Raw genomic sequence first — 13,986 nt, forward strand, 5'->3', positions numbered from 1 at the left:
CGCCAATGGTTTAAAAATTAAAAGCGGTAGGCTTAGAATTGCTTGTATAAAGGTATTAGATATATTTCGGGGAACTCGGAAACGGCTCTAACGATTTCGATGAAACTTGCTATATAGGGGTTTTCGGGGGCGATAAATCGATATCAGATCATGATGATGATGATGAAATCGATATAGCTAGGTTTTATCTCTGGGAAAACGCACAATTTTGAGTTATTATATGTTTTCCGAGCAAAGCTCGGTCTCCCAGATATTTTGATATTTATTTATCACTAGGTAACAATTGCCTATTATATGGTGCTGTTGGTAGGTACCTATGCAATTATAGTTTGTCAAAGGACTGTCTCATTTCAATCATAGACAGAGAGAATCGTACTATCTTAGTTTTACACTAGTACTAGCACCCAAAAGAAAAGGATGAGCATAGTTTTCCTGGTTCTCACTGACTGACAAATTGGTTTGACCAACTATATATACGCGATAATCAGTGGCTGTTATAGTTTGCTCATCTTAAGAAAAAACACAAAGATCTGAAAAAGTCTTATTAAACAATTGAGTATAGATTTTTTCCATTAAAATATTTTACGAGTCTAAAATTTGAACATTTTGAACGATCATAACCATCAACAACATTAAATAACATACGAATTTAAATTATGATGTTTTAAGCACCCTTAATCCTGATGTTTTAAGCTTAGTGTGTTTGGGTTACCTCAAAATAAAGTACATTAGCGAGACTTTGTGTCTGAACCTATAAATATAAAATGAGGGTATTTGAGTCGGCTCGAATCAATCTCTGACATTTGTATACTTTAGTTTCGCGCTAATGGTTTCAAAAGTAAAAGCGGTAGGCTTAGGTAATTTTGGCATTTTATAACATTGTATTTATTCTAGATTTCTCTAAAATGTGCCTGTTACTAGATATTAACCCCATTTATTAGTATCATACCAATGACTCCCCCATAAACAAAAATGCTGTATGTGTAACTCGGGAACATTTTTCTCGTAAACAATATGTAGGTACTCACGAGCATTAATAATGATCCAGGTTTAGCTCCCCTGACAGTACATAAAGGCATGGTATAATAATATACTCCGCCTGGTACTCCATTCCCGTCTTTTCTAGGTCACCTAACTGACACGGGCTTACGTCATCATGCGACAGCGCTATATGATAATATGCGATAGCGCTATATATAGCGGCCATGTTGTTGTGACGTAGCCCCGTGTCACTCTGGGAATGGAAGACCATGTTTTATTAGACTATGCATAAAGGCGCATTTATTACTTGAAAATGAACGCAACCAGGTGCGCACAACCCATAGCTAAGCCGATTAACTTTTTTTTCTCAAAAATGGACGGCAAAGTCGACTTTGCCGTTTAAAAAATAGGTTGCGAAGCGCGTAGTTTATGGTCAGTCAAAAATTAAAAAGTTAAAAACATTGCAGTCTCGATTTTGGGACTGCAATGTTGCATACAAATTCCATTATTTGTCGAGTTCCAAACTTTTTAAAAGTTGAAATGGCCATATCAAATGAAGGCACAGGCCCATTAAACAGCCAAACAGATGATTAGTACCGCGACTATTTAGCTGTCTCAAATAGGTTGGCGTATTTTCGGCAGAAAAATACACTTCTATTTTTTTATTAAAAAAATAAAAAGCAGGCAAAGCTAATTTTTCAATTGTTTCTACTTTTTTCTGTGAAAATATATACGTAAGAAAGTTGCTTTTGTAAAATATTTCTATGATATTTATATTTCTTGCACCATTTTTGAGAAAAGCACTATATATGACTCGGCTGGAAGGCTACTTGCTGGCTTCGGATTCAATTAAACGGACTCCCAAGGTCGTCCGTTTAAAACGAATCCTCAGCCTGCAAGTAGCTACTTCCGAGCCTCGACAATAATGTACTATTATCGCTTTAATTAAAAAGAAATTATTTTTACGGCAGATTCCGCGTATAAATTACTGCGCTACGTGTCGATATGTAACGTTAACAAGGCTTTGTAACTCTGTGATATTTGTTCGAATTACAAGCTTATTTGATAAGGCACAGGGTCGACTTTGTAATAATGGAAGAGCATGAGATAATATCTTGTGTAAGGTAACAATGGGTTTACGTGCCGTTACGGGCTGGTATCACGAGCTTACTCAGCTTTTGGCTTTGTAAGGGGTCATAAAGAGTCTATGATGAAATTGACCTTTATTGATTTCGGGCTACGTCAGAAATGAATATAAATTCGGCTATAGTTTCTACGGCATAAGAAGAGATTTAGTAATAGCGATGTGACATAACCAAGCTTTAGGTATCCTGCAGTTTGTTAATTAAAAGTGAACATTTCAGAGTAGATTATTAATTTCGGTTAGTAGTACCACTGTATGTATATAATAATGGAGTAAGTACCCTTATTTTACCGTCAAATTTTTTGCTGAATTTTGTTATACAGAAAATTATTCATATAATTATCGAATCCCACATTTTTGTTACAATAAATTCTGTTTCATCGATTATTCATTTCAAAGAAACATATTTTGTAACTTGATTAAAATTCAGAATATTTATTCAAAGATTTTTAAATAAAATAAAAGACTGACTGTAGAATTATTATTTATTGAATATTATTTGTGCGACACTACAGTTCACAGAATATTAATTTCCATAATTATTATTTTACTAAATTACCTTTCACATACTCGTAGTAGGTATTCATTGAAATTGCTAAAAAAGGAGTTTAGGTTAGTTTAGAGCTGCAACCACCAAGAAAACGAACTGTTGCCAGAAAAGTGGGTTAGGTTAGGTTAGAACTGCGACCCCCAAAAAACGAACTTTTTCCATAAAAGTGGGTTAGGTTAGGTTAGAACTGCGACCCCTAAGAAAACGAACTGTTTCCAGAAAAGTGGGTTAGGTTAGGTTAGAACTGCGACCCCCAAAAAACGAACTTTTTCCATAAAAGTGGGTTAGGTTAGGTTAGAACTGCGACCCCTAAGAAAACGAACTGTTGCCAGAAAAGTGGGTTAGGTTAGGTTAGAACTGCGACCCTCAAGAAAACGAACTTTTGCTAGAAAAGTGGGTTAGGTTAGAACGGCAACCCCTAAAAAACGAATTCCTTCCAGAGAAGCAGATTGCGTTAAATTAACGACTCAATAACTAAAATTCGACTAAATGACTATTCTGTATCTTAAATATTGGTGAACCGTATTTATAAGAAGTAACTTTTCTACAGATGGATGATTCTGTGAAATGAAATTACATGAACAAATTGTTCTTGAAACAAAAATATGTTTAAATTTTTTTGGTGAAACATAACTAATTCGAACTAAAATTATTTGACGTAAATATTCTGTGTAAATATCATTTTGCAATTTAAAATTACTTGAAAAATTTTCTGTGAAACGAAAATCTGCAGAAAAATCGCCGGCAAAACAAAGGTAAACCATATAATAATATATCTTGTATGTAAATAAATGATTTTTTCATAGATAAGTAATAAAGTTACAAAAATACGCAGGCAAGTGTCCTTTATTAATTTTTTTAAGCAACATTAACAAATCCACAGCGCGCCACGCTCATTCTTTCTTCCGTGAAATCTACCAAGACCTTAAAGGGGCCCACTGACTAACAGTCCGCCAGACGGTATCGGCCTGTCAGTTAGAACAAAATTTTGACAGTTCCGAAAAACTGACAGGCCGATACCGTCCGGCGGACTGTTAATCAGTGGGCCCCTTTACAAACCGTTTAGAGTTAGACTAAGAAAATTCTGCAACGATATTGATAGCATACGTAGTACAAGTGTTATTTAATACAAAGGTAATGAGTATTGTATTAAAACTTATAAACTAAATTATAGTAAGTATCCTAAATTAATAAAAATAAAACATCTGTAAACCTAATAAACTGCAATAAAAAATCACCCCTTGGCAAGGTGTCGTAGACGCTGGCAGCATTACATTACATATGAATTGCAATGCTAATGCAGTGTTATTTATACGCATTTATACGTCATAATTTCATGGAAGTTTGACGTTTAAAATAACACTTGCACTGCGTGTGTTATCAAAACCGTGTCTTGGTGTAACTCTAATCAAGAATCGGCCTCTATACTCTGAATCTTTAGGTATTTAAATAAAAGGAAACAGAATCTACCCTCAAATGGCTCCTTAAGCCAGTTGAGGGTAGATGAAAACATCACATGATCAAATAATGTAGGTTAAAGTCAGGTCGTTCAGTGACTGATCCAGACGCTTTTGTATTTGGTTGGTTAAATAATAAATGTTATAACTACCCGAAAATGTACAAATTGTTTGTTTACTTTTATTTAAATACCTAAAGATACAGAGTATAGTTCCATCAATAGAACGTATAAACTGTGTAAATATAGACCAACGATTGAGCTACAAATGTTCTATTACAGTTGTTTACTGTTCACTAGAATCACCAGCGAGGCACCGACGTTCGGCGCGATTCGGGAAATGAATTAGAGATTAACTAGATACTATATAGTAAAGATATGTGACGTTCCACGGCAAAAAGTTCCTTATGGCGGCTGGCGCTTACGTCGCATAGCGCCGCAATAATATTGGAGCGGCGTTAATAATAGCATAAGCGCCAACCGCCATAAGGTACCTTTATCCGTGGGACGTCACATATCTTTACTATATAGTACCTATCTAGTTAAACTCTAATTCATTTCCCGAAACGCGGCGCCAGCCGCCATAGGTACCTTTTATATCTAGTGAATCTCTAATTCATTTCCCGAATCGAGCCGGTTAGGTACAGACATGAGCGCCACTTGAATAGGCGCGAAGAGAAATAAAAAGCTCATAATAAAAATGTCCCAAGTTCCAGTCTCGCTTTATTGTGACAAATACGAGTGATGTCAGACGTGTAAAAAGGGAGCGAGTGTTCTAAAAGTAATAAAGTGGGGCGAAAAACAGAGGGCCTACCGCGAACGTTCGACGTGTTGCCTCCCTGTCACACTTAAGTACGAATTTACAAGTGCGACAGAGAGGTAACACGTCGAACGTGGTTCATGGTAGGCCCTCTGGGCGTATTTCTGTAAGTAGAGAATGGTTGCGAAGGGCAACACCAGTTTGACGGGACCTTTACGTTGTAACTTGTACTAGTATTTTTCAAACTGGAAGGATACGATGATAGATGTCAATTGAATACAATTTTGCGACGTTTGGCATTTATATAAATTGTATGGAGATATACGTACCCTTCCAGTTTGAAAAATACTATAGTTACATAGATCTCGTTAATCAAAACCATAAATCAAATAAAAGTAGTATTATGAATTAATTAATTCATTTCATAGAAGTATGACGTTCAAAATAACACTTGCACTGCGTGAGCTATCAAAATCGCTGCAGACATTTCTTGGTCTAACTTCTAGATTGATTCACAAGTGCTGGCGAGAGATTTATGCAAAATGTCAAAAGTTTGGTTAGCTATTGGAATGTCACGTCTGATCGTCGTTTACGGCTGTTTGGGACGGACCTGCGCCTCCCATGTTATTTACCCCGTTCGGCCGTTCCAAATTTGAATATTTATATCGTGGTTGACTTTTTATTGGAGTTTCATTGAGTAAATCGTATTTATTACAAGGTAAACCTAAAAATATTTGATTGTTAAATATAACACACAGAAAACTCATCTAGGTACCTAAAGCTTCGTCAAACCTTAGGTTGGAATTTTATAAATAAAGTTTAAATACTGACTTGAACATTTAGAATTTTTACACATTAGGTGCTCGACGCGGTCCCAGTACATGTCACCTTGAAACTTAAGTCATTATCAATAGAGGTGACAGCAGGGTGTCATCTATTGGTCATTAGCATGTCGAGCACTAGTACCACCACTTTACATAACTTTACGAAAGCCAGACTTAACCGCGTATAATTAAGTTATAAAATGACCTCCGAAGTTTCGAGGACGGCAGTATTGTCCTCGTGGTCTCGAAGAATGAGTGGCTACATTGCGATACAAGTACGAAAAGTAGGAAAATCACAACGTGTGGCGATAAATTGAAACACGACCGAAGGCAGTGTTTTAAATCGTCACGAGTTGCGAATTACCTTTTCGTACGTGTATTTGTACAACGTTTTACAGTACATATGGCCCTTTAAATTTTTGACATAGGCACGTATTGTCCTTAATCCCGCCCTAGGGCGGTAAAGTATCACCATATGTACTGTAAAAATAATACGCGGTTGTTGTAAAGAACTATTAAGTTTTATTTACGAAACCGGGACTTAACCACGTACTCGTATAATCACAACTGAGTATTCATAGAATTTAGGATTATCATTTTGTAAATGGGGGTTGTGGGTGTGGGTATTTAAATTTTAATTTAAATACTTAAAATATTACAATAAGGTAATCCATAGATTATATTCCAAAAAAATGTACGCTCGCATGAGCTTGCTTGCTTATTTACTAATATTCATCCAAATTCAAATTTGTTTCTAACTTTATTTACAATATATCCACTCATATTTCAAGATCCCCAATTCTACACGTTTCATAGAGCCAAGTGACAATAGTAGATTGTTAACCAAGGGTTGAAAGGCACCCATTTCTGTCGAGGTAGTTTGGCGCTCGAACGCAGTGAGAGCGCCAATAGTCCGAGACGGAAATGGTGCCTTTCACCCGAGTTAAACACTCTACTTTTCATATCGAATGCGAGGAAACCAAACAAGACAAGGCAATTTCGCAAAATCAGTAATTGAAGTACCCAATAGACCTACGGCCATGATTTTTTTCCTTAGGACTTACTTGCAATCGGAGACTTTACATGTGTGAAGATTAATAACCCCTAGCGAAAATCATTTAGATTGCAATATTTACGAAAACACACATTTTTTAACAAACTGCAGTAGGTAATTTTAAAATTATTTGCTGATATTCATAGTATGAAAATCAGCGGGATTGCCTCTTACTTTTTAATTTTATACTTTTTCGTTCTAAAAGCCGCAACAGACTACCGGACCGCACCGCGACCTTGGTGCGCCGCACCACGTAATAACATAATAAAAGTATTTTAAATATTAAATAACAATTTAATTAATAATATAAGAAATTGTTATCTTGTATTTTATTTTATTCTCATGAATATAGTGCTAAAAATTCACAGATTTCGTGCCTCACACGACTATCGAGCACATTGGAAATGAATCTACGGAATTCGAAAAAATATTGTCGCTGAGCGACGAGAAAGTCTGGATAAGAAAAAAGTCACAAAATAAAACTACAACGTTGAATGATAATTATTTTATTCTTAGACTAACACAAGTATCCTGGACACACGGCTGTTAATCTACGTACAACGGAATGTGTACGATAGCGCCATGTTGCTTTTAGATGATACTGACAACTTGCCGCGCTCTGATTGGCCGATCGTCGCCTAAACGTCAGTTGTCAGTGGTTGTCGCCCATGTTTGTTGAAAACTTTGAACAGTTTAAATTATTTTCAATTGCAATAAAGTGTTGATCGAGTGAAGTTCTTGTACTTATCCTCTCCGCTTTATTTGTGATTCATCCATCACCCAGTTCTGCAAGCATTTATGCATTGTGCAAAATGTATTATCAGTGCTGTGTGTGTAAAACTCTGCGAAAGGACGCTTTTACTTTGTACCGTTTTCCTAGTACTGAGAAAAGACTCATTATGTGGTTGAAGTGTTTGGAAACAAATGGTTTCGGAAATATGTCGCCGGAGCAAGTTCGAAAAGCTTTTATTTGTGAGAAACACTTCGAACAGCGGTTTGTTTCGGCATCGACACGGCGTCTCAACGCGAAGGCTTATCCTTCGTTATTCAGTCAAGATGAGATTAACAGTGGGATCCCATCTCATGAAAATGCCGGTAAGTGTAGAAAATGATAAGAAGTGATATAATAAATCAGTCTAATCTAATTCGTATCATTTACGACCATAAAAGATAATGTCATAAACTTCTATGCAATTGATGACTCATGAATCACGGCATGGTGATTTTATTATGTGTAGGTAATACAAAGTGTTTGTTTATTCCTGTAATAAGAGCATATGTTTCTAGTAAGATAATTATTTCATGCGATCGATATTAATATCTTAACACTTGTGTGTTAATTTTAGCTTAGCATTTTTGTACTTCTTTGGGTAAAGATATCATTGGCAAGTGTTGCAGTCTTTTATTAATTATTTTATTTATATAGAAATTTCCCAATCCTAAAAAAACACCATGCAGAATTTGTAGATAAATAATACCACATTTCACTTTAGTTATTTAAAAATAATATTTTGTTATCAATTTTAGAAAACATGGATCCGCTGAAAGAACATGCATATGTTCGTAAATCACATGACGACCACACATACTGTCAACAAGTGCCTCAAAAAGGTTTGTTTAATTTTTCTGAAATGCATGATAGCCATGATAGATACTCAATTACATTTTAGGTGCAAATTAATGCCTTCTTATCAAAGACATTATTAATATTATTATGCACATATATATTTCATTAATGGTACTTAGATCTGCAAGCAATGTAAAGAATCAATTTCTTGTATTAAGGTCAGGCATGGCTAGTGTTTCCATGGGCAACATTTTTTTTTATAAAATATCACCACAAAAGTAAAAAAAAGTCAAAAGTATTTATTTGTCAAACATAAGTACAGGTCCCATATACATCACTGTATCACTATGTTGTGCCGTAAGGCATACAATTTTTCATTTATGGACTGTGACTGCATGCTGTGCGCAGTTACCATTAATTATCAAAATCATCTAACAAAAATTCACATACACTATAATTATATGTTATTAAATATTTATCATCCAAAATTATCATTTAAAAGTTAATTAAAATCTATTTATACATAATATGCTTTGTTATCAAAAAATTTAAATAACTTACTTTTGAAACTAATCATGTCATCTGTATTTCTTAGTTCAATAGGAATTTTATTAAAAAATTTGGCGCCATTTCAAATATACTTTTTCTAAATAACTCCGTTTTGGAAGGCAATGAATTTATTTTACCACTCTACCCTACCACAGTAATATTTCCAATAAGGAAACAAAACTGTCAGAGGAAGGACCTACATGCCTTACCAATATACGTACATTTTAATTACGCATGTATATAAGAAAAGCCAAAGTTATCCCATAGAAGTATTTCCGTAACTACCCATAACAAATTTGTAGCAATGTGCACTGTGTAGGTCCTTTGGAAGATATTTTATAATAATTATAAGCCCTTATTAACAATAATTTTCAACGGTTTTAATGTGTTTATTATGTATTTCTGTTTTAGCGTCTCCTGCCATTCCATCCACATCGGGGGTTAAATCAACCGCAGTGGGCCATACACCAAAACAGACTATGGGTAAGCTAAATAAATGAATATGACACTATTTCCTATGTATTTTAATATTATCACAAGTTATTAGTAAATCTTATAAAAAAAAATTAAAGTGCTATTTTATGTTACAGCCGTTTCTATAGCCACAGAACCTGTCCCGACAACTTCAGACATTGAAAAGGAGACCATGCCCGAACTATGCAGCAGCTTTATTACAGAACTTGTTGTAGCTGAGAAGGTTACAGCTTGTATTTCACCTAGTGTACAGTCACACAATGAAGGTTAGTGAATTCTTATCATTTTTACAAGCTTTTATTTACTTTCACCTGACCGTTGTCTGTGTGTAATCAAATCTTGCAAGTTAAATTTGATCCACTTACCGGTTTCCGATTGAGCTGAAATTTTACATACATATGTAAGTCGGGTGACAATGCAATATTATGGTGTCATCGAGGTGATCTGATGATGGAGACCGGAGGTGGCCATAGGAACTCCGTGATAAAACAACGAAACCTAATTGTGTTTGGGGTTCTTAGAATTGTCTCGATGAGTATTCGTTGCTTGTGGAAAAAAAAGTACAGTCGGCGATAAAAGCTTGTACCAAAAATGAAATTTTGGCCAAAAACTTATTTTGTGTTATTGTATGGCAGTGACAGTACATATAATAGTACTTAATCATTTTTAAAGCAATGGCAATATTTTATGTTATTGTATGGCAATGACAGTGTTTACATAAAATAGTACTTAAACTTAATCATTTTTAAAGCAAAGGCAATATACCTATTCCCCACTACCATTTGAAACTTTATTACAATGTGATAGAGTTCAATTTTACATAATTTCTAACACTCTTATGCCCATTATAGGGTTATCTCACTCTGTCTTTCGCGTTATGAGTATGATGATAGTCACTGAGTAATGAAAAATAAAATCAAATAAATGTGTCATTCTATTTTACGTGCTCAGAATCACGCAGTCTCTCTGTTCTAATAGGAGAAAAAAAGCCCCAAGGTTTATATTCCTATTTCGTTACCATTTTCCATACTAAGTGTATGGAAATTTAATAATTTCAGAAGTCAATTTGTGTAACTAGTAATTTTAATGAAACTAAGTTTTACCTGTTCAGGTCTCGAAATTCTTGAATAACGATCATCATGTGTAAGTCTAACTAGAGTATGCCCCGTGCGAGCCTGCTAGAACTGAGGCATGATCCATATGTGTGAGACTGATTGTTTCATAATTGTTATTTCTATTTCAGCAGTCTTTGTAACAACTGCTGAAGCTGCAATCAAACAATCAAATGCTGAAGAGCAGCAGATTTTGCCAGAAGCAAATATTCCAGAATGTGTTGCGGTTGAGGAGGTTACCTCTACCAATTCACCAAGGGAACAGTCTCAAGTTCAAAGTTAGTATTTACCTTGACAATATTTATATTTGATATTTTAGCCGCAATTTGTACATTGTAGTACAATTAAGTATAAAGTACCTGGGAGATTGAGTTTTGCTCGGAAAACATATAAAAACGCTTTACACACTAATTCAATCGTCCTAACTGGCATCCTAACTAAACAAATGGTTCTAGTTAGTGCAGTCAGAGTCTTACTAAACGCAGTTACAAAGAACCGTGTCCCGATTTGGGCCATGGTGCGTCCATTAATGAATCGCATACTAACGGATAGGGGTTTACGAGTACATTCACGGAAAAATAGTTTCATTGTTAATCAAAGTGGGCATATGATTATAGGCAACCCAACACTGGTGGCTTAATTGCCGTTTATGTCTGAAGATTCTTCAAGGATATTGTCAAATCTTATAAAATATGTCTCCCATTTCTGTTCATAGACGTTTTATTATTGTGTTAGATGCCTTGCATACTCTTATTACCAAATAATGGGCTAATTTGGTTAATTTTTTTTAATGAGTTTTTCGGAACTTATGTACGAAATATCATTTGATATTTGCCAGTCGCTTTTCGGTGAAGGAAAAACATCGTGAGGAAACCGGACTAATCCCAATAAGGCCTAGTTTCCCCTCTGGGTTGGAAGGTCAGATGGCAGTCGCTTTCGTAAAAACTAGTGCCTACGTCAAATCATGGGATTAGTTGTCAAGCGGACCCCAGGCTCCCATGAGCCGTGGCAAAATGCCGGGATAACGCGAGGAAGAAGGAGAATGCGCTAATTTGGCCCGGTAGCAACGAAATCATACCGTATACCCAAAAGAAGGGGAGAGGGGAAATAGTCGGCTCCCCAGGTCTAATCTATGCTATATTTCTTCATTTTATTAGCAATAAGGGCAAGTTATATATCATTTTTGTATAATTTAGAGACGAGGAATTCATTTTTGAAATAATCGTTATACCTTTTCATACAAATAAACTGAATTTTGCACAAAAAATGAATATTATATGTATTTTTAGGACAATTTTGGCCTTTACAATCACAGTGTGGTGATTTATACTAAATAAAATATTGGACAATTTAGCTCATTTATTCCTCATTCTAAAAAGTATCACTTTATAATAGGCACTCATATATTTTTTGTGAATAATAATTTGTAGCGCGCGGCGGTAACGATTTCCATTTAAATTGAATTATGGCCAAAGTCAAACATTTTAAAATGTTAAAAAAAACTGAATCTGTCATTTGAAAAGTATGAATACAATGTTTCAATATTTTACAGATAAATTACATAGGCCAAGCAATAAGAAGGTATAGAGGGAAATGCTAGGAACACAATTTTTGACTCCGTAACTTTGTTTGGACTAGTTAGGAGGTGAACATATCAAAAGTCCCCGGCCGTAGCCCCGGTGCTGGGGGTAGAGGGGGAAAAGAAGGTCTCATTTTTCGGTTTTTCACTTATATCTTGGAAACTTTGCGTCTTAGCGACATGACTACTAAGACAAACTAAAAGCTGATAATTCTTTTTACAAGTTTTATCAAGTCAAGTTTTTCGATATCTTAAATAGTTTTTGAGATATCCGCTCTTGAAAGTTTATTTTAGGGCTTTCAATTTTATCTTGATATCTACATTAGTGAAGCTGATAGGCCGTGTTTGGTATCATTTTCGTATAAATAGGGGGTGCTGGGTTTGGGGGGGGGATGTCGCTAAGACGCAAAGTTTCCAAGATATCAGTGAAAAACCGAAAAATTAGACCTGCTTACCCCCCTCTACCCCCCAGCACCGGGGCTACAGCCGGGGACTTTTGATATGTTCACCTCCCAACTAGTCTAAACAAAGTTACGGAGCCAAAAATTGTGTTCCTAGCATTTCGATATAGGCTATGCACTATATCTAATGATATATAAGTTACTTCGGGACGCGACATGGCCCAGAACCCATACTATCCGGAATACGGTTCTTTACGATTTAGGAAGGATTTTGGATTAAGTAAGTGTCCACATAAAAATTTCCTAAATTAAATTAAATGCTTATATTTTTCAGGTGTTGTTGAAGTTAAAGTTCAAAGTGCGAAAAGGCCACAGAAGCAGAGGAAACGATTGATTGGGAAATTAATGAACCTGACACCAACGGGCCGAATGATATACGACGAATATAAAAAATCTAAACGTCAGGCAGATTTTTACCACAGGGCTAAGAGGGCCTTGAAATTCAACAAAGAGAAATCCTTTCAAGAATTGACAAAAGACATGAATCCGTATGCGAAAACTATTTTGAAAATGCAAATCAACCTTTGCAATAAAAATAAGAAAGGGCGTCGATTTTCATTGGAAGAAAAACTAATAGCACTGTCGATAATGAAACAAAGCCCTAAGTGCTATAGGTTCCTGCACAAAATTTTTATCCTGCCGTCGCGATCGACTCTAAATAAAATGGTTGCAGGACTTAAGATCGAGTCTGGGATTTGTCCTCAAGTATTTGAAGTAATAAGAAGAGAGGTATGTATCTACGTCATAAAATCTTAGGATCTACATTAAGTAATTGATAACTGAGTTAAACAATATTATGAAATCATAATTTTTAATAAAAAATACATTGCGAAGATTGTAAAAAAAAAAACTAAAGCAAAAAAGGCATATTAAATTTGAACTTTCGTATTTTGATCACATATTAAAACAGTTAAGACCTGGTCTTACGCGAATTTATTGTGTAACCTTAATTTCCGACGTTTCGACACAGGTTTCAGTGGTCGTGGTCGCAGCTAACTGATGTCCTAGTAAAAAAAAATCGCGTTGGACCCGGTTTTAAATATATTTTAATAAAAGGAATATGTAAAACACGAGGTGGTGATGGTGAGGTTCCCTCGTGAGAGCGCTGACTAGTTAGATGGTTTCTACCTAGTTGGCACTCTTATTAGATGGTGATGGGTTCAGGCCTGGCTAATCAGAAACAAGACAGATCTTCCAATAAGAATTTTATTGAGCACACACACAGAGTATAGTTACACAGTTATCTTATAAAGTACCGATGATGAAGTCCGTAATGACACTAGCACTGCACAATTGTCTTTGTTACATATGTTCACTATTCACTACGCGAATTCAAACTGTTCGTTTACTTAGGTAGGCGACCGACCGTATAGGTGATACGGGTATGGCGAATTAACGATGTGACGAGACGTACTCCGCACTGGGCTTACGCCTTACTAGGGTAGGAGTTACACCGTGTGTGATCGGAATTGCGA

The 13,986-nt window shown here is 35.5% G+C and overlaps 2 protein-coding genes and 1 long non-coding RNA gene across 3 annotated transcripts in view; 1 reads left to right on the forward strand and 2 right to left on the reverse strand.

Moving 5' to 3' along the window:
- LOC134799162 (uncharacterized) overlaps window positions 1-13,986 on the reverse strand; it is a 409,935-nt gene that overhangs the window by 251,448 nt on the left and 144,501 nt on the right. The window lies entirely within an intron of this gene.
- Window positions 1-13,986, reverse strand: part of LOC134799158 (uncharacterized) — a 143,938-nt gene that overhangs the window by 58,127 nt on the left and 71,825 nt on the right. The gene's annotated exons all lie outside the window — the stretch shown is intronic.
- On the forward strand, window positions 7,708-13,511 carry LOC134799660 (uncharacterized). Its single transcript, XM_063772101.1, has 7 exons — window positions 7,708-7,864; window positions 8,297-8,380; window positions 9,297-9,368; window positions 9,476-9,625; window positions 10,603-10,749; window positions 12,786-13,240; window positions 13,482-13,511. The coding sequence occupies exons 1-7, from the start codon at window positions 7,708-7,710 to the stop codon at window positions 13,509-13,511; spliced, it is 1,095 nt and encodes a 364-aa protein (XP_063628171.1).

The sequence above is a fragment of the Cydia splendana genome, chromosome 18 (genome assembly GCF_910591565.1).
Source record: "Cydia splendana chromosome 18, ilCydSple1.2, whole genome shotgun sequence".
NCBI lineage: Eukaryota > Metazoa > Arthropoda > Insecta > Lepidoptera > Tortricidae > Cydia > Cydia splendana.